Source organism: Myxine glutinosa, chromosome 2 (assembly GCF_964187855.1).
Source record: "Myxine glutinosa chromosome 2, kmMyxGlut1.1, whole genome shotgun sequence".
In the NCBI taxonomy this organism is placed as follows: domain Eukaryota; kingdom Metazoa; phylum Chordata; class Myxini; order Myxiniformes; family Myxinidae; genus Myxine; species Myxine glutinosa.
This window is the reverse complement of record NC_136262.1, coordinates 201,830,495-201,852,468: the sequence shown is the minus strand read 5'-3', so window position 1 is coordinate 201,852,468 and position 21,974 is coordinate 201,830,495. Positions and strand designations below refer to the sequence as shown.

Here is a 21,974-nt window from a genome sequence, read left to right as displayed (position 1 = left end):
ACCTTTGCGCGCGCTGACGTTAGCGGCACGGCCGCTTCGTCACCCTCGCGCAACTACAACTACAACCGCAACTACTTCTCCGACCCTGCATCCTCGGGAGGCCCGCGAGGAACCTCAGCAGCCTCCCCCGAGGCCTTGACCAGCCCCTCGGTTGGCTCACCCGCTTTTCGCGTGCACCGCTCGAGCCTTCTCGGCACTGCACCCGCGACCTGCAACCTCGGGAGGCCCGCGAGGAACCTCGGCAGCCTCCCCCGAGGACTTGCCCAGCCCCTCGGTCGCCTCGGCCTACGCATAGGCTCGTGGAGTGCATTCTGGAGGGACGTATGTGGCGGTTACCTTATGGGCAGGTAACCGCATGTGGCGGTTACCTTATGTGATTACCTTATTTGGGCATAATACACGTGCACGGGCCTGTTGGACTTGTGGTTGTGCGGACGTGACGCACGCGCGGTTGCCGGAGCCACGCCATCCGAAGAGGGCTTTTGGCTTTATATTCAAATTTGGAAATTCTGGAAATTTGGGAATTTGGAAATTGGAAATTTTGAAATATTTGGAAATGTATTCGCATGCTGACTGCCGTTCGAGTTTAGTGTGCTGGATCTTGCTGTTACAATAAACCATCTTCGAACCCTACGAATGGCCTCGTTCTCTCGCCTTCCGCGACTCCTAAAGTAGCATATTTGAGAGTGACGGTCAAAGGCCCGACACGATATACAGTACTGTGGAAAGGCTGGATCCCACGACTTCAGGAATGTCAATAAAAGCATGCATCCCATGACTTGTTAAATTGTATAATTGTATATTCAACACCTTTCCACAGTTTTGTCATAAGGGAGAGAAATATTTGTTAGAAGTGATATTCTGAAGTGTTACAAAATTGTGACAAATTTATTATATGTGACAATCGATTTATAATATCGGTGTGGCAATGGTTTGAAGGGTGGGTGGCTCCGGTCTCATCTCCTGTTGCTTTGTGACGGGCATGGAAAACAAAATTGCTGATGGTACCAACTTTCGTAGCCGTTTTTTGTTTCTTAAGTTTATAGTGACCACTTGAGGAAGTTTAAAAATTCTCCAGTAAAAGTCACAGTTGGCTCTTTTTCATTGCAGAGCCTTTCTGATCCCAATAACTACCATGAGTTTTGCCGATTGCTTGCTCGACTAAAGAGTAACTATCAGCTTGGAGAGCTTGTGAAGGTGGAGAACTACCCAGATGTCATCCGTCTTATTGCCAACTTCACGGTGACCAGCCTGCAGGTGTGTCTCATTGGTTCTCTCAAACAAGAGAGTAACATAGGCTCCCTCAACATGTTTTTATTATAGCTGACATATACAGTACATGATCGGGATTCCAATTCCAAACTTTGCTTGCTTGTTGCATCCTTACTTAGGGAGTGCCCCCAAATATGAATGAATGAATGATCGTTTTAAGGCCATTTTCCCCGCTAGAGCGGGGGTTAGCCTTGCGGGCCCCATGACAATCATGGTTCCCTGTTTGAGTCAATGTTTTTATGGCCGGATGCCCTTCCTGACGCCAACCCTTGGTCGCCTCTTACGATGCGCAGGGTACCTATTCTAAACCGGGGTACACACCGGGATCATTCATCCCAGCAAGCTGGTACTCAATTTGCCGACCTCGGAAGGATGACAGGCTGAGTCAAACCCCCTGGTGTTAATTCAGCGAACGACCGGGATTCGAACCCATGATCCTAGGATCCCAAGCCAGCACCCTAACCGCTAAGCCAACACCAGGCTAGTGCCCCCAAATATAAGAGTAGTAATTTGGATTTTGGCAAACCGATCACAACTTTTACTTGTCCTCCCCAAGTAGGTAAATGTATTCGCAGGTGATGGTGGTGGTAGTAGTAGTAATAGTGGTAGTGGTGGTGGTGGTTGTTTGTTGTGAATGTGATATGCTGTACATTATGCTGGATGATGTAAAATGTACGTCATTTAATGCATTGCAACTTTTGGCTGTTTGACTTTTTTTTTTGTTCCTCCGCCGGCCAAGTTGCCAGAGGTATTGTGTTTTTGGGTTGTCCAGCCATGCATCTGTCCGTCTACCATCGGTATTCATTACTGCGATAGCTTAAAAACATCTGAAGAGAACTAAGTCAAACTTGGTTCAAGCAAGTATAATGATGCAAAGATAAACGATTCATATTATGGGGTCAGAGGTCCCATTAGGTAAGAATTCTGTTACTGTGCTTACTTGTGAACCAGTGATGGGATTTTGACCAAACTTGTACAAGTACGGTATATATTATTATGCAAAATTAAACTGATTCGATATTGGCGACAAAGGTAAAAGGTCAGAGGTCATGTCAGGTAAAAATGTGATACTGGAGAACAGCTAAAGGGATTTAAATCAAACTTGGTACAAGTATGCATAATGATGTAATAATGGGAGCGGAGGCATGTTGGTCGACGTCAGAGTGCCGTTCTGGTTTCTCAGAAAATTCTTTCCAACTTTTGGCATTATAGCACGCTTGTTAATGAATTTTCATGTGTAGCCAGCCTGTCAGTTAAAACTGGCTTTGGAATGGTGAATCCAATTGTGTGTTGGTGTTGGTTGTTATCTCCATGTGCGGGTTTCAGAATGTGGAATGGAGACCTCCCAGGTCTCGGAGTATTCGTGTGTGTGTGTGTGTGTGTGTGTGTGTGTGTGTGTGTGTGTGTGTGTGTGTGTGTGTGTGTGTGTGTGTGTGTGTGTGTGTGTGTGTGCGCGTGTACACGCTCTAGACTGTGCGAGTTTTAGGCTGCCAATCTGGGCGGAGAGCTTTGATGGTCCCAGTTGTAAGAGAGAGATGAAGGTCCTGGCATTGTCTCCCTGGACCACGTGGTGTCTCTTTTGACCACCCTCTTGATCTCTTACTTTGTGTATCTCTCAACTAGATCCCCCTCGATCTCTTATTGCGCTCTTTCTCAATCTGGCTGTCCCCTGCTTGGTCTCTTACTCATTCTATCTATAATATAATGTCTTACTTTGTGCGTCTCTCTGCTTCGTCTGTCCCGATTTCTTTGTTACTGTCTCTCTCGGTCTCCTACTCCGATCTCGCTCACACGAGGTGTGTGTGTGTGTGTGTGTGTGTGTGTGTGTGTGTGTGTGTGTGTGTGTGTGTGTGTGTGTGTGTGTGTGTGTGTGTGTGTGTGTGTGTGTGTGTGTGTGTGTGTTTTGTGTGTTGTGTGTGTGTAAAATAGCAGAAACTCCACAATATGGGCAGGGTGCCTCATTTGCATTAAAGGAATAATCGGAAGAAATAAAATGAGTAGTGGACATAGCTTCAAGACGGTCGATCTCTAATGTTTGACAAGCTTTTGACCAACAGGTTCTTCTTCTTAGTCTGCAAGAACAGCAGGCATGCATATAAGACAGGTATGTATGATGTTTATATATGAATAAAATACATACAAGAAGAAGAAATATTATTAACACTAACTCACCTTAATGCTTATTACAGAAGAAATATCATTTCTGTGAGTAAGCGTTCATGATATTTCTTCTTTTTTTTCTTATTGCCAACTTTATTCATATATCTTTATTCAACTTTATTCAAGTAAGCGGATCTTATTCATACATCAACATCATACATACCTGTCTTATATACATGCCTGCTGTTCTTGTAGAGTGTAGACTAAGAAGAAGACCTGTTGGTCGAAAGCTTGTCGAAAATTAAAGATCGACCGTCTTGAAACTACGTCCGCTACTTATTTAATGTCTTCCGATTATATATATATATATATGTATATATATATACTGAGGGATATATATACAGTGAAACCTTGACTTACGAGTTTAATTCGTTCTGTGACCGAGCTCGTAACTCAATTTGCTCGTTTCTCAAATTAAATTTCCCCATTAAAATGAATTGAAATGCTATTAATCCGTTCCAGCCCCCCAAAAACCACACCAATTTTTTTTGTTACGTGTTTTTAAATAAGAAAAATGTACTTTATAAATAATAAATAATGTATAAACAAGCACGACCTCGTATATACTGTACATAATAAAAGAGAATGTAAAGAAATAAACTGGTTTTATTAAGTGTATTTACTCACACTGCTCACTGTATTTACTCACTGTATTTACTGACACTGTCAACCACACAAACAACAACTTCTCCATCTCTTCATGGACAGAGGTCCGGAGCTTTGAAATAATCTTAACGCCCTTGGCTGGCATTATAGCCTTTATCGACTCCTTCTGCTTCAAAATCGTACATATCGTAGAAGTACTACGATCGTACTGCCTCGCCAAGTCGACAACACGCACACCTCGCTCATGTTTTTCGACGATTACGTGTTTTATATCCAAGCACATCAACCTTTTCTTCTTCTCAGCACTGCCCTTGGCACTCAATTTCTTAGGACCCATGGTTAAAACTAAGAAATTTTCCAAAATAAACAAAATGCGAAAACAAAGCAACAGCGATATGGCAGAGATGCTTGCACGGCAAGATAACCACGTGACCTGAACGCTCGCTGGGCCACCTAGTGGCGGATGGCGTAAGCTCGCTCGCTCGTAACTCAGATCTCGGCTCGCATCACAAAGCAAAAAATCGACCGAGCGACGGCTCATATCTCGGAAAACTCGTAAGTTGGTGCACTCGTAAGTCAAGGTTTCACTGTATATATATTGTGGATCTCAGCGCCGGCCTTTTCCCCTTACCAAAGGGGGATTAGTCCCCTTGTCTTTGACTGGCCGACGGGACCCGGGACCTATGACGTCCTTCCCGGACAGCGCGAAATAGGGTCGTAGGACGAGAATCATTATTACCTAATTACTCGCGCTGCCCAGAAACGAGGAAATAAGCCCCGCACGAATCACGCGTGTTGAGACGCCGAGCGGTGCGTACACGCGATCCGTGCCGTTTAGTTGGTGAACCCGGTTCTAGCGATCTTACTCGTACCACACTTAGCCAATGGAGAAATCACACAGGCGATCAAATTGGGAAGAAAGGAATAACAGGATTTATTTACACTATTTACAATGATTCCAGAAAAGAGGACACAGTGCAGCCTTAAAAACAGTCTTAACTTAATCCCCAGGACAAACGGGCCCGTCTCACACACAGACACACTCACACGGGGTTTGCAGCTGCAGGATGATGTTCACCGCGTCCAGGGATGGCTCTCGTGCAGCTCCCTCCGGCCTCCGGCTCGTCCCGGGCAGATGGTAAGTAGAGGGGCAGGAGCTCTCCGCGTGTCGTTTGGCACACACGGGGTAATACAGGGCGAACGGTATGGTCTGGGCTCTGGCGGTTGGCGGTTAACACTGGCGGCTTTTGCCGCGTTCACTCGCGTGGCTGAATAGGCGATATTCGCCACTGACGCGTCTGGCTGCCTTTCCTTTGGCGCGTACGTAATACTGAGATATAGCGCAATGCCCCCAAAGCGAGCGCTGCTTCAGTCGAGTCCTGGTCACCACTCACTCGTGCTCTCTCTCGTGCTCCTTGTAACAAGTGCTCTGCGAGTCCTGACCGAGTCCTCCCGTTCTGCGCTGCCAATCAAGCTCTTCCAAGTCCTCTCTCCTTGCGAGTTCTCTCGTGCAAATCAGTCCTCCTCGTTCTCTCAAGCCATGGCAAGTCCTGCTGGTAAGTCCTTTCATAAGTCCTTTGTGCAGTGACTTTTATCGGCACGCCCGGCGAACCTTCTAGCACTCACCAGACGCGCCTTGTCACGCCATGCCGTCATCGCCTCTGACGCACTGCCTTGACGCCGCCCCACCCCGACCCCACGCTCCTCCCTCTTAGGCCGACCTCGTGTTACTTGACTAGTGAGCGAGCAAAGGGCAGCAAACGCTGCTGGCAGCCAAAGCGTAATAAATGCTGCGGGTAGCCAAAGCGTAAGAAACTGAGGGATCAGCCAAATGGGGCGCGGGATCAATTATGCCCATGGAGGTGGAACTTGGAGGGTGGACGCAAAATGAAGGGACCTAAACTCATGTCTTTACACAACGCAGATATTACTAGGGGAAATGGCCTATTCTTACACATACTATGGCATAACTAATACTACAAGGTGGCCTACGTGTTGCTCATGGACTAACTATGGGGGGCAACCCTTTAACCTTTAATGATCAACATGTGCCAATCTCAAAACTGTAGATATATATATATATATACACACATATACATACATACATACATACATACATACATACATACATACATACATACATACATACACACACACACACACTGTATATACACACTACCGGTCAAAAGTTTTAGAACAACTCAATTTTTCCAGTTTTTATTAAAATTTACGCAGTTTAATGTCCCAACTGTCTCAAGCATAGAACAAATAAACAATTGGAGATAAAAAAGAAATCATAGAATCATTTTATTTAACAAAATTTAATTTAAATTTTTGACTTGGCAAAGTAGCCACCTTTTGCAGATCCCCCCCCACACACATACATATCCCCCTCCCCCCCACCCACACACACAGACATCACACACACACACATCCACACGCACACACACACACACCCTACCCCCACCCACACACACACCCTACCCCCACCCACACACACACCCTACCCCCACCCACACACACACCCTACCCCCACCCACACACGCACCCTACCCCCACCCACACACACACCCTACCCCCACCCACACACACCCCCCCCACCCCTCCCCCCACACACACACCCCTCCAAACAAACACACCCCTCCAAACACACACACACACACACACACACCAACCCCCCCCCCCCACCCCCCCCCCTTCCCTACACACACACCCCCCCCCACCCCCCCCTTCCCTACACACACCCCCCCCCCCCACCCCCCCCTTCCCTACACACACACACACACACCAAGCGCCTTTGGGCTACTTGAAAAGCGCTATACAAAATAAATGAATTATTATTATTATAACCGCCGAACACTCTCGTGGCATTCTTTCTGCAATGGAAATCAAATATTGTTCGGGAAGTTCTTCCCAACACTGTTGCAGAAGTTCCCACAAATGTGTTGCACTTGTAGGTGGTTTGCTTTCACCCTTCTGTCCAGTTCATCCCAAACCAGCTCGATGGGGTTTAAGTCTGGAGACTGTGCTGGCCATCCCATGATTTGAAGCCTACCGTCTTGTTCTTTTCCTCGAAGGTAGTTTTGACATAGCCTGGATGTGTGTTTCGGGTCATTATCTTGCTGGAGGATGAACCCCTGACCAACTAGGCATATACCAGAGGGTATTGCATGGCGCTGCAAAATGCTGTGGTAGCCCTTTTGGTTCAGGGTGCCAGTCACCCTGTGCAAGTCGCCAACTGTAGATCCAGCAAAAGAGCCCCAGACCATCACGCTTCCTCCTCCATGTTTGACAGTTGGTGTCACACACTGAGGAACCATCCTTTCGCCGACTCAACAGCATACAAAAACCCTGCGTGATGATCCAAAGATTTCAAATTTGATTCATCGTCCATAAGACCTTCTTCCAGTCTCCAGTAGTCCATTGGCGGTGCTTCATGGCCCAGGCAAGCCTCTTTTCTTATTTTGCCATCTTAGCAATGGCTTTCTTACTGCCACTCACCTGTCAAACCTGCAGCTCGAAGTCTTCTCTTCACAGTTGAAACTGAGACTTGCTTACTTCGACCAGTGTTAAGCTGTGCTTGAAGCTGTTGTCCTGTGAGCCGCCTATCACGCAAGCTGTTGACTCCCAGAAACTTGTCTTCTGATTCTGTTGTGGCTTTGGGTTGCCAGACCTCTTGCTGTCAGTTTCCTCCAGTTTCTAATATACTACTTCCTGCAGTGCAATATTGTCCCAATGCTTCAGAGGGTGTAATAACAGTCTGTTCCAATACTGCTTTTATACAGACAGGGGGTTTGTAATCAAGTAATCAGCAGAGGTTGGGACACCTGTAGGAATTGTTTGCATCACCTTTCATGGCTTAATTCACTTACATTGCTGCAGAACAGCTGTAAGTTGTTAACCCATTACTTGTTCCCTGAAGAAGGCCTTTTTTACAATATAACTGCAATTTACATTATTTTCCCGTTTTTGCGAACCTAAACTTTTTTTAACATCGAGCAGTTTGCTGCTTACCTTTGTACCATTTCAGGTTATTCACTGGACTTGAATTGCTTAAATTTCAATAAAAACTGGTAAAAATGAGGTGTTCTAAAACTTTTGACCAGTAGTGTATATATGTATATTATATATATACAGTCATGTGAAAAAGTAAGGACACTCCATGTAAAGTTTTGACTTTTTCAATATATTTCAACATACAGCTATTTGATCTTCATTTCAACAATATTGATAGATAAAGGTGATATAATATAACAAATATCATGAAATATATATATATATATATATATATATATATATATATATATATATATATATATATATATATTTTTTTTGTATACAGAGTCGAGGCTCGTGAAAGAGCTAACATTTATCAAACAAACAAATCAAACAAACAAGCAAACAAAATATATAAAAAGGGGAGCGGTCGACAAGATGGGGAGAGAAGGGGAGGAAGCACACAAACACATCATTTGAGAGCAGGGACATCGGGAGATGTTTTTGGAGGGAGAGGGCCTGGGGGGAGGCAGGATAGGTATAAAACGCAAGGACACCAAGGACTTCCAGGAAAGAAGTCAAAAGTCACCTCAAAAAAGTGGATTTGGGGTGAAATTAGCGGGGGTAGAAAAGATCAAGGTTTTGGATTGGGGAAGATAAGAGATGGTGGTGAACAGCCGTTTTAAAGACCTGGAGGGAGGAGTGGGATTGAAGAGAGTGAGGGAGTTTGTTCCAGAGGTGGGAGAAAAGAGGAATGGAGGAATGAAGGAGTGAAGGTGAGCAGAGAGTCTTGATTTTGGCAGTTTAACCATAAGAGGGTTGCAGGCAGATCTTGTGCGACCTGCAGGAATATTTGGGGGACAGAGCCCAGAGAGAGCTGGGGGAGCAAGGCCGGAGAGGAGTCGGTAGAAGACGGAAAGACCACCAACCTGCCTGCGGTGATTAAGTGAAAGGCCCTCGGAGATAGCGTCATCGTGGGAGATTCCAATGATTCTGAACGCTTTGGTTTCAACAGCGTGAAGACGAGCTAGGTGTGAGGCAGGAGCACCAGCCCAGAGGGGAGAGCAGTACTCCATTGAGCTGCGGATGAAAGCCTTGTATGTGGTGAGGAGCTCAGGTGTGTCAAGGAAGGACTTCGCACGACGGAGGATGCCCAGTCGGCGACTGGCTTTGGAGGCCAGCTTGGAAATGTGGTTTTCCCAGGAAAGATCATGGCAGATAGTGAGACCCAAAAGCTTGAGTGACAGAACTTCTTGGAGAGGATTATTCAGAAAGTAGATGGGAGGGTTGTCCAGTCGGTCTTTTCGGAGAGACATCGTAAGAGTGTGAGATTTGTCAGGATTGAAAGACATGTTACACTTGTTTGCCCAGTCTGTGATTTTGTCCAGGTCTGCAGAGAGTGAGGAGGCTGCAGACTGCCGATCTGAGGGATGAGGAATGGAGCGGCAGAGAGTGGAGTCATCAGCAAAGAGATAGAGAGGATTTTCAAGAGAGTCAGAGAGATCATTGATGAAGACCAGAAAAAGCACAGGGCCCAGAACACTGCCTTGGGGAACTCCAGCCTGAACAGGAAGAGGGGATGAGAGAAACCCATTCAGGGCCATGCGTTGACTACGACTAGAGAGGAAGTCCGCCAGCCATGCGTGGAGATTTCCATGGATACCAAAGGAGGAGAGTTTGGTGAGCAGAGCCGGGGTGCCAGACCGTATCGAAGGCACGTGATATGTCGAGGGAGACAGCTCTCTAATTTCCTGTTTGGCATTGAGGACCTCCATCCATTGTTGAGACAGCAGAAGCAGCATGTCCAGAGTAGAGTGACCTGGTCTGAAACCAAATTTATGATCAGAGATCAAGCCATTGGAGAAGAGGAAAGATTTCATATCCGAAGCAATGATGGATTCCATGACTTTGCTGATAATTGGGAGAAGGCTGATTGGTCTGTAGTTGCTAGGATCTGTTTTTGCACCTTTTTTGTGCAAAGCGGTGATGTTGGCTGATTTCCAAGCAGATGGCAGTTGACCTTGAGCAAAAGAGAGGGTGAAGAGAACAGAGAGAGGGAGTGAAAGAGCGGAAGAACAGGATTTTTGGACCCGTGGGCTGATGCCGTCAGGTCCAGTTGCAGAAACAGAGTCGAGGGTTGACAGAAACTTTTCCACCTTGTCAGGAGGAAAGTACACGGAGTCCAGGAGCAGCTGGGTACGACTGGGTATGGTGGGTACAGAGAGGGTTGGGTTTGGGACACAAGTTTTAGAGGCAAACACAGAGTTGAGGCATTCAGCTTTTTCACGTGCGGAGTCAGCTGTTTAGCCGTTTGAGGTAAGGGAGGGGATGGAGGGGGAACAAACACCAGAAACAGATTTGACCAGACGCCACCAGGATTTGGAAGAGGGAGACAGATAAGAGCGTTCGGTCTTGAGAACGGAGAGATATTGTTTCCTGGCTCTCCTGAGGGTGGACACACACTTGTTTCGGGCTGTGTGAAAGGAAATGAGATTTCCTTCCGTTGGATTTGCTTTCCAGGAGACGAAGGCAAGTTGTTTCTGGGCAACAGCCTCACCACAAGATTCCATGTACCATGGACGGGAGGAAGGGTATGACAACTGAAGACGAGATGGGATAAATCTGTGCATGAGAGAGAGCAATTTACTTTGGAAGAATTCCCAGGATGAGTTGATGTCAGAGGTGGTATAGATGGGAGACCAGTCCAGATGATTGATGGCTGCTTGAAGACCGTGCCAGTTGGCCTGAGTGAAATGCCAGACTCGTCGACGCTGAGCAGGCTACCTGAGAATGGTCAGAGAGATGTCCACTTTAACAAGCACATGATCAGATGATCCGATTGGAGCAGAAGAAGAGCAGCAGACATTTTCAGGGAAGTTAGTCATAACCAAGTCCAGAAGAGAAGATGCTCCGTTGACTGAGATCCGGGTCGGGAAATTGACAGATTGTGTCAATCCCAGTGAGTCGCAGAAGTCCTTTGCTGAGGAGCCATGGCTGGTGAGAGAGGTACCCACACCCAGCCAACTGGCATGGTGACAATTGAAATCACCACATATGAGGAAGAGAGAGTTGGGATGAGTAGATAGAAGTAAACATTTTGTAGTAGACATTAATGGACAATGGACAGTAGTAAAAACAATGGACATTTTACATTTTGTAGTCCATTGTATAATTTAGATAAACATAAATGCAAATTTCGCATGTGGAAAAAGTAAGTACACCCCTACATCTATCACTTCTTCAAATACCTAAAATTAGAATCAGGTGCACCAGCTCAGATGTAAATGATTAGAACATCGTTAGAGAGGATCTTGGAGGAACCTGCCTTATTTAAACCTCAGATATTTAGTTTGGTTTGCTCTTTGTTGTTGAAGTGTGCGGCGTCACCATGCCTAGATCAAAAGAGCTCTCTGAGGCCTTCATAAAGAAGGTTATAGATGCCTATGAGTCTGGGCAGGGATTTAAAAAGATCTCCAAACAATTTGAAATCAATAATTCGACTGTCCGGAAGATCATCTACAAGTGGAGAAGATTTGCCAACTTGTTCAGGCCAGGCTGCCCTAGCAAGTTCAGCCTGAGAGCAGACCGCAAGATGCTGAAAGAAGTCTCTAAGAACCCCAGAATGTCATCACGGGACCTACAGGTAGCTCTTGCCACTGTTGATGTCAAAGTGCACGAGTCTACCATTAGAAAGAGGCTGCCCAAATTTGATCTACATGGGAGGTGTGCCAGGAGGAAACCTTTGCTGTCCAGAAAGAACATCAGGGCAAGACTAAAGGCTGCCAATGAACACCTCGGCAAAGACCAGCACTTCTGGAACAATGTGCTCTGGACAGATGAGTCAAAGGTAGAGCTATTTGGCCACAGTACCAGAAGACATGTTTGGTGAAAACCAAAGACAGCATTTGACCACAAGAACCTGATACCAACTGTAAAGCATGTTGGTGGAAATATTATGGTTTGGGGCAGCTTTGCTGCATCAGGGTGCTTGAGGATAATGTGAGGCCATCTGTCGGAAAGTTGAAGCTCAACCGAAGGTGGACTTTGCAACATGACAATGACCCTAAATATACCAGTAAATCCACCAAGGAATGGCTGAAAAGAAAGACATGGAGGGTTCTGGAATGGCCAAGTCAAAGCCCGGATCTAAATCCCATCGAGATGTTGTGGGGGAATTTGAAACGAGCTGTGCATGCAAGAAACCCCTCAAACATCGTACAGCGAAAGAATTCTGCATGGAGTGGGCAAAAATTTCTCCCAGTCAATGTCAGAGACTGGTAGACAGTTATAAGAAACGCCTACTTGAGGTTGTTTCTGCCAAAGGGGGCAATACCACCTATTAGAGCCAAGGGTGTACTTACTTTTTCCACAGAAGGAAATGGCATCTCTGTTAATTTTTTGTTGAATAAATTATTGCAAAGTCAATTTTTCATTGTTTTTTTGTTCAATTAGATCACCTTTATTTATAGATACTGTTTAAATGAAGATCAAATATTGATATGTCCACATATGTTAAAAAGATTTTAAAAACATTTCATGGGGTGTACTTACTTTAACCACATGCGAAATTTGCATTTATGTTTATTTAAATTGTACAATGGACTGCAAAATGTAAATGTTTTATGATATTTGTTATATTATATCACCTTTATCTGTCAATATTGTTGAAATGAAGATCAAATAGGTGTATGTTGAAATATGTTGGAAAAGTCAAAACTTTACACGTGGTGTACTTACTTTTTCACGTGACTGTATAATATATATATGTATATATATTGTTGCGGATCTCGTGGTACGGCGCTCCCCTTACCGAGGGGGGGTTAATCCCCTCGTCTATTAAGCTGGCCGTCCGAGTCCTGGAGCTATGACGTCACTTCCGGTCAGCGCTGAATAGGGTGGTAGGCCAATTGATCCTATTACCTAATTACCAGCGCCTCCCAGTAAGCGAGGAAATGAGCCCTGCCCGAGCCACGGCTGTAATGGACACGCCGAGCGAAGCGAGCCACGACCCAGGCCGTTAACAAAGACTAGACCCGATTATAAGCGGTTCCTATATCGTGCCACCTATATTCAATTGGGGACAGGACGAAAGCGATCGGATGAGAAGAAATCAGATAAAGGAAGAACACCGAATTTATTGTACAATAATGAAGAGGAAACGAAAGAGGTAATGTACAAAAGAAGGAAATAAAAGGACACAGGGCAACCTTAAACACTCTTAATTAACATGCCCAGGACAATACAGACAGACTTACACGGGAGTTGGTAATGGTAGGAAGGAAGGAAGAGAAGGGTCCAAGCAGATGGTAGGCGTCGAGGTCCAGCCCCAGGTTCACGCTCCGCGCCGGTCCACGCTCCGGGTGTTCACTCGTACCGCGGCAAACGGCTGGCAGCTTCGCGTGGCGTTTAACGTGAGCGGACAAATATATCGCGGGGTGGGGGGGGGGGGGGGGGGGGGGGTGGGAGACTGGGATGCGGCGGTTTTTTTTGTTTTGTTTTGTTTTGTTTTTGTATACTGAATCGAGGCTCGTGAAAGAGCTAACATTTATTTCACAAACAAATCAACCAGACAAACAAAATATACAAAAAGAGGGAGCGGAAGACAAGATGGGGAGAGAAGGGGAAGCACACAACCACAACATTTGAGAGCAGGGAGAAATGTGGGAGGGAGAGGGCTTGGGGGCAGGAGGCGTGGGAAGGGGGGGGGGGGTGGGAGAAGTATAAAACACAAGGGGACCGAAATTAGCAGGGGTAGAAAAGATCAAGGTTTTGGATGGGGGAGGATAAGAGATGGTGCTGAACAGCTGTTTTAAAGACCTGGAGGGTGGAGTGGGATAGTATGCAACAAATTGTCCCTTAGCCTTCGACAGTTGTGCGCCTCCAATAGTTCATAAACGGCAAGCAAGGACTCGTTTCGCATCGGTTCAAATCGTTCTCCCGGGCACCTCTCTTCTCTCACTCATCTCTCTGGCTCATCTCTTGCGCATCTCTTGAAGTAGTCCCACGCACCCGCTTATATTGCCCACTCGCGTATCAAGCCGCTTGCCTTTTGGATCCGCCTACCGGTGAGATGGCCTCTGCTCTGAGTGGTCGTGAGTGCTCACCGGTCCGCCCCTTGATGGGGCGTTGAGGGGCCACGCCTTCGTTCCTGGCACTCCGCCCTTCCTCTCCAGCTTGACCGCGTGCATAATGGCGGCTGATTCAGGCAGCGAACGCTACTGGCAAGCAAGGGAGCCCAATTTGGAGGAAGGCTACGCCGCAATATGAATGTGACTTGAAAAGGGGGCCTACTCTTATTTAATTAATACAACGCAGATTCAACTATTGGTAACAGATCCTTACCTGAAACACATACTAATGAAAGAACTAAAGAAGATCCTATGGTGTGCTCCATGTTGCTCATGGCCTAACTAGGGTGCGACCTTTGACCTTTACCAAAAATGGGAACATTTACAGGGGGTTATTTATAAGGGATTATTGCTATATTTACAAAGTGGAGGGTTCTAAAAACCACAACAATGTGTGTGTGTGTGTGTGTGTGTGTGTGTGTGTGTGTGTGTGTGTGTGTGTGTGTGTGTGTGTACAGTACATATGTGTGTGTGTACAGTACATATGTGTGTGTGTGTGTGTACAGTACACATGTGTGTTTGTGTGTACAGTACATATGTGTGTTTGTGTATGCATGTAATGTTTATTTTTCCCATCATCGTTATTATTGTCACAGTGCTCTTTATGGACCAATGTAGTTATCTAAATCCATCAATGCTTTTCAAAACAATTGCCTTTTTCAATGTATTTATCTCGTGCATACATTGATATAACCTCTTGATGTTACCAAAATGCCAATGTGTATTGTTGGTTCCAGTTTTCCTTAATAGGAAGCTTGTGCTGCAAATGCTGCCATTATCAATTTGAGTGCATTTAGGGAGGTACATTTGTAGTGATGGCTCAGAGTGGAATTGAGACCTTAAGTGATTTTAGTGCACTGTGAAAAGGGCGTTTATTGGGTTAAGAGAGTCATGTCAGCCACACAGCTGCTGTTAGAGCTCAGGACGAAATAGCAGTGGCATCGGGTTCATTTTAATCTTTTTTGTCAAGTGAAGGTTTTGTCACCATTTCTCTTGACTATTGGAGATTTAGTTACTAACCCACTTTTGATTGGTGGATTATGGCCCTTTTCAATCTAACTTTAAATCGGGATGTAACATTTATGTCAAAAGCAGGTCCCTGGTCAGCGTTCTGAAGGTGCAGTGTGCCAACTCCTTGCTCAACTCGCTTTACCCAAGCCATTGATCATCCCTTCCCTTCAGCTGTGACATGATGTAACATGATGTGCCCCAAAATCGATGGCTCGTGAAAGGCCTCGTTGCTCCGGCCTTTTGTGCGCGACATGGTGCCCCCATATTTGGCACTCCAGTGGATTAGTGGGCCCGCTGAGCGTGGAACCAATATGTTGTTAATCCTCATAATGAACTGCCTCAAAATAGTGATGTCCTCCACTGACTGCAGAGATGTGTGATATATTTTTGTATTTGGCAAAGAGTACTTTAATCGTTCACAGGCGAGGCCAGTTGAGATCTAGTTTAACAGGTGTTGTTGATTCTCTGAAAATTAAAATGGAAACACAAACACACGAGCGATCCATGGTGGAACAATTCAGGATTACAACAACAACAACAACAACAACAACAGGCATTTTAAGGCCATTTTCCCTGCAAGAGCGGTGGTTAGCCAGGGTATTGAAAATATCATCAATATATCAAATATAATATCAAAATATCACCAGGGCATCAGAAAATAGAATAAAGCCAGGGTATTGAGTATTAAACAATGGAATTTTTATTTTCGCCAGCCAAGCGACCTTTTCAACGTGCAGAATGTACATTTCGGACTTTTGATGAATGTCGAAAAATCAGCGAAATGCTGTACAGTCTTTGATGGCAGTTTTGAGAAGCATTTGCATTTAGCAGCCATTTACCTGCATGGAATGTTTTCTCATAATACACCACCAACTGCAATGTGATTAACTGCATAGTCCAAACTAAACCACTTCAATATTTGGCTATGTCCTTCCAGCCGTAAAAATGAAGAAGAAGAAGAAGAAGAACCTTTCTCACCCACCGTGTTTAATTATACAGGGTAATTATACAGGGTAATTATACAGGGTAATTCTAAAGGGTAATTATACAGGGTGATTCCTAAGGGTGATTCCAAAGGGTTATTCCAAAGGGTGATTCCAAAGGGTTATTCCAAAGGGTGATTCTACAGGGTAATTGTAAAGGGTCATTGTAAAGGGAAATTTCCAGGGTAATTCTAAAGGGTAATTCTAAAGGGCGATTCCAAAGGGTGATTCCAAAGGGTGATTCCAAAGGGTGATTCCAAAGGGTGATTCTACAGGGTAATTGTAAAGGGTCATTGTAAAGGGAAATTTCCAGGGTAATTCTAAAGGGTAATTCTAAAGGGTGATTCCAAAGGGTGATTCCAAATGGTGATTCCAAATGGTGATTCCAAAGGGTGATTTCAAAGGGTGATTCCAAATGGTGATTCCAAATGGTGATTCCAAAGGGTGATTCCTAAGGGTGATTCTAAAGGGTGATTCTAAAGGGTGATTCTAAAGGGTGATTCCAAATGGTGATTCCAAAGGGTGATTCCGAATGGTGATTCCAAATGGTGATTCCGAAGGGTGATTCCAAATGGTGATTTCAAAGGGTGATTCCAAAGGGTGATTTCAAAGGGTGATTCCTAAGGGTGATTCCTAAGGGTGATTCCAAATGGTGATTCTAAAGGGTGATTCCTAAGGGTGATTCCTAAGGGTGATTCTAAATGGTGATTCTAAAGGGTGATTCCAAAGGGTGATTCTACAGGGTAATTCTACAGGCATCTTTGCTGATGACTCCACTCTCTGCCGCTCCATTCCTCTTCCCTCAGATCGGCAGTCTGCTGCCTCCTCACTCTCTGAAGACCTGGACAAAATCACAGACTGGTCAAACAAGTGGAACATGTCTTTCAATCCTGACAAATCTCACACTCTTACTATGTCTCTCCGAAAAGATCGACTGGACAACCCTCCCATCTACTTTCTCAACAATCCTCTCCAAGAAGTTCTGTCGCTCAAGATTTTGGGTCTCACTATCTGCCATGATCTTTCTTGGGAAAACCACATTTCCAAGCTGGCCTCCAAAGCCAGTCGCCGACTGGGCATCCTCCGTCGTGCGAAGTCCTTCCTCGGCACACCTGAGCTCCTCACCACATACAAGGCTTTCATCCGCAGCTCAATGGAATACTGTTCTCCCCTATGGGCCGGTGCTCCTGCCTCACACCTAGCTCAGCTTCACGCTGTTGAAACCAAAGCTTTCAGAATTATTGGAATCTCCCGCGATGAAGCTATCTCTGAGGGCCTTTCACTCACTCACCGCAGGCAGGTAGGTGGTCTTTCTGTCTTCTACCGACTCCTCTCCGGCCTTGCACCCCCAGCTCTCTCTGTGCTCTGTCCCTCAAATATTCCTACAGGTCGCACAAGATCTGCCAGCAACCCTCTGATGGTTAAACTGCCGAAATCTCGGCTCTCTGCTCACCTTCACTCTTTCATTCCTCTTTTCTCCCGCCTCTGGAACAAACTCCCTCACTCCCTTCAATCCCACTCCTCCCTCCAGGTCTTTAAAACAGCTGTTCACCACCATCTCTTATCTTCCCCCATCCAAAACCTTGATTTTTTCTACCCCCGCTAATTCACCCCAGATCCACCTTGTTTGAAATTCCAACTTCTTTCCTGGAAGTCCTGGCAGTGTCCATATGTTTTATACCTCTCCCACCGCCCCCTTCCCATGCCCCCCCCCCCCCCCAAAGCCCTCGCCCTCTCTCAGATCTCTCGATGTCTCCATGTCTCTCGGTCCCTGCTCTCAAATGTTGTGTTTGTGTCCTTCCCCCTCTCTCCCCATCTTGTCTACCGCTCCCGATGTTATATGTTTTATGTGTCGGTTTGTCTTTCTGTGTGATTAATGTTCGCTCTTTCACGAGCCTCGATCTTGTATACAAAAAAAAAAAAAAAAAAAAAAAAAAAAATTGTAAAGGGTCATTGTAAAGGGTAATTATACAGGGTAATTCTAAAGGGTGATTCGAAAGGGTGATTCTAAAGCAGCATTTCCCAACCTGGGGTAAATTTTAGGATTCCAGGGGGGAAACTTGTAGGTTTGTATGTATGTGTATGAGTGTGTGGGTGTGCGTGTTGCTATATTTTAATGTTATTTATTATGTTATTTATGTTATTAAGCAAATAAATTTTGTGTTTTGGCTACTTTTTTCCTTGTTCATATATATATATATAGAAGGGGGTGGGGGGAAATCCAGACGGTTGAACTTGTTGAAGGGGGAAACGACAGAAAAAAGGTTTGGAACCACTGTTCTAAAGGGTGATTCCAAAGGGTGATTCCAAAGGGTGATTCCAAAGGGTGATTCTAAAGGGTGCTTCTAAAGGGTAATTCTAAAGGGTAATTCAAAAGGGTGATTCTACAGGGTAATTCTACAGGGTGATTCTACAGGGTAATTCTAAAGGGTGATTCTAAAGGGTGATTCTAAAGGGTAATTCGAAAGGGTGATTCTACAGGGTGCTTCTACAGGGTGATTCTACAGGGTGATTCTACAGGGTAATTCTAAAGGGTGATTCTAAAGGGTGATTCTAAAGGGTAATTCGAAAGGGTGATTCTACAGGGTGCTTCTACAGGGTGATTCTACAGGGTGATTCTACAGGGTAATTCTAAAGGGTGATTCTAAAGGGTGATTCTAAAGGGTAATTCTAAAGGGTAATTCGAAAGGGTGATTCTACAGGGTGATTGTAAAGGGTCATTGTAAAGGGTAATTATACAGGGTAATTCTAAAGGGTGATTCTAAAGGGTAATTCGAAAGGGTGATTCTACAGGGTGATTCTACAGGGTAATTCTACAGGGTAATTGTAAAGGGTCATTGTAAAGGGTAATTATACAGGGTAATTCTAAAGGGTGATTCTAAAGGGTAATTCGAAAGGGTGATTCTACAGGGTGATTCTACAGGGTGATTCTACAGGGTGATTCTACAGGGTAATTCTACAGGGTAATTGTAAAGGGTCATTGTAAAGGGTAATTATACAGGGTAATTCTCAAGGGTGATTCGAAAGGGTGATTCTAAAGCAGCATTTCCCAACCTGGGGTAAATTTTAGGATTCCAGGGGGGAAACTTGTAGGTTTGTATGTATGTGTATGAGTGTGTGGGTGTGTGCGTTGCTATATTTTAATGTTATTTATTAAGTTATTTATGTTATTAAGCAAATAAATTTTGTGTTTTGGCTACTTTTTTCCTTGTTCATATATATATACAGTGGGGAGAACAAGTATTTGATACACTGCCGATTTTGCAGGTTTTCCCACTTACAAAGCACGTAAAGGTCTGTAATTTTTATCATAGGTACACTTCAACTGTGGAAGACGGAATCTAAAACAAAAATCCTGAAAATCACATTGTATGATTTTTAAGTAATTAATTTGCATTTTATTGCATGAAATAAGTATTTGATCACCTACCAACCAGTAAGAATTCCGGCTCTCACAGACCTGTTAGTTTTTTCTTTAAGAAGCCCTCCCATTCTCCACTCATTACCTGTATTAACTGCACCTGTTTGAACTCGTTATCTGCATAAAAGACGTCTCCAGACCGTCTCCGACCACAAAGACCGCAAAGACCGACCGCAAAGCCGTCTCCAGACCTGTCCACACTCAATCAATCAGACTCCAACCTCTCCACAATGGGCAAGACCAGAGAGCTGTCTAAGGACATCAGGGACAAATTTGTAGACTTGCACAAGGCTGGGATGGGCTACAGGACAATAGGCAAGCAGCTTGGTGAGAAGGCAACAACTGTTGGCGCAATTATTAGAAAATGGAAGAAGTTCAAGATGACAGTCAATCTCCCTCGGTCTGGGGCTCCATGCAAGATCTCACCTCGTGGAGCCTCAATGATCATGAGAAAGGTGAGGGATCAGCCCAGAACTACACGGCAGGACCTGGTCAATGACCTCAAGAGAGCTGGGACCACAGTATCAAAGAAAACCATAAGTAACACACTACGCCGTCATGGATTAAAATCCTGCAGCGCACGCAAGGTCCCTCTGCTCAAGCCAGCGCATGTCCAGGCCCGTCTGAAGTTTGCCAATGACCATCTGGATGATCCAGAGGAGGAATGGGAGAAGGTCATGTGGTCTGATGAGACCAAAATAGAGCTTTTTGGTTTAAACTCCACTCGCCGTGTTTGGAGGAAGAAGAAGGATGAGTACAACCCCAAGAACACCATCCCAACCGTGAAGCATGGAGGTGGAAACATCATTCTTTGGGGATGCTTTTCTGCAAAGGGGACAGGACGACTGCACCGTATTGAGGGGAGGATGGATGGGGCCATGTATCGCGAGATCTTGGCCAACAATCTCCTTCCCTCAATAAGAGCATTGAAGATGGGGCGTGGCTGGGTCTTCCAGCATGACAACGACCCGAAACACACAGCCAGGGCAACTAAGGAGTGGCTCCGTACGAAGCATCTCAAGGTCCTGGAGTGGCCTAGCCAGTCTCCAGACCTGAACCCAATAGAAAATCTTTGGAGGGAGCTGAAAGTCTGTGTTGCGCAGCGACAGCCCCGAAACCTGAAGGATCTGGTGAAGATCTGTATGGAGGAGTGGGCCAAAATCCCTGCTGCAGTGTGTGCAAACCTGGTTAAGAACTACAGGAAACGTCTGATCTCTGTAATTGCAAACAAAGGTTTCTGTACCAAATATTAAGTTCTGTTTTTCTGATGTATCAAATACTTATTTCATGCAATAAAATGCAAATTAATTACTTAAAAATCATACAATGTGATTTTCAGGATTTTTGTTTTAGATTCCGTCTTCCACAGTTGAAGTGTACCTATGATAAAAATTACAGACCTTGACGTGCTTTGTAAGTGGGAAAACCTGCAAAATCGGCAGTGTATCAAATACTTGTTCTCCCCACTGTATATAGAAGGGGGTGGGGGGAAATCCAGACGGTTGAACTGGTTGAAGGGGGAAACGACAGAAAAAAGGTTTGGAACCACTGTTCTAAAGGGTGATTCCAAAGGGTGATTCTACAGGGTAATTCTACAGGGTAATTCAAAAGGGTGATTCTACAGGGTGCTTCTACAGGGTAATTCTACAGGGTAATTCTACAGGGTAATTCTAAAGGGTGATTCTAAAGGGTGATTCTAAAGGGTGATTCTAAAGGGTGATTCTAAAGGGTAATTCGAAAGGGTGCTTCTACAGGGTAATTCTAAAGGGTGATTCTAAAGGGTGATTCTACAGGGTGATTCTACAGGGTGATTCCAAAGGGTGATTCCAAAGGGTGATTCCAAAGGGTGATTCCAAAGGGTGATTCCAAAGGGTGATTCCAAAGGGTGATTCCAAAGGGTGATTCTACAGGGTAATTCTACAGGGTAATTCTAAAGGGTAATTCTAAAGGATAATTATCCAGGGTAATTCTAAAGGGTAATTCTGAAGGGTTCTAAAGGATAATTATCCAGGGTAATTCTAAAGGGTAATTCTGAAGGGTTCTAAAGGATAATTATCCAGGGTAATTCTAAAGGATAATTATCCAGGGTAATTCTAAAGGATAATTATCCAGGGTAATTCTAAAGGGTAATTCTGAAGGGTTCTAAAGGATAATTATCCAGGGTAATTCTACATGATAATTCTACAGGGTAATTCTACTGGGTAATTCTACAGGGTAATTCTAAAGGGTCACCTAAAGGGTTTTAAAGGGCAATTCTAATGGTGTATTTTAAAGGGTTCTGAAGGGTAATACTGAAGGGTAATTCTAGAGGATTCGAATGGGGTTTTGTTCATTTCTAGGCTTTGCCTATGTCATATAAAAAAATGCCAAACTGAACCGCTTCCTTCGGACACGTGT

The 21,974-nt window shown here is 44.9% G+C and overlaps 1 protein-coding gene across 3 annotated transcripts in view; it reads left to right on the top strand.

Annotated features, from left to right (window-relative positions):
* Positions 1 to 21,974, top strand: part of LOC137420927 (exportin-7) — a 319,100-nt gene that overhangs the window by 22,959 nt on the left and 274,167 nt on the right. For all 3 annotated transcript variants that reach the window (XM_078772182.1, XM_068106440.2, XM_078772184.1), the window contains exon 10: positions 1,111 to 1,257. In XM_078772182.1, the coding sequence (XP_078628308.1) occupies positions 1,111 to 1,257 (147 nt within the window). The remainder of the gene's footprint in view (positions 1 to 1,110; positions 1,258 to 21,974) is intronic.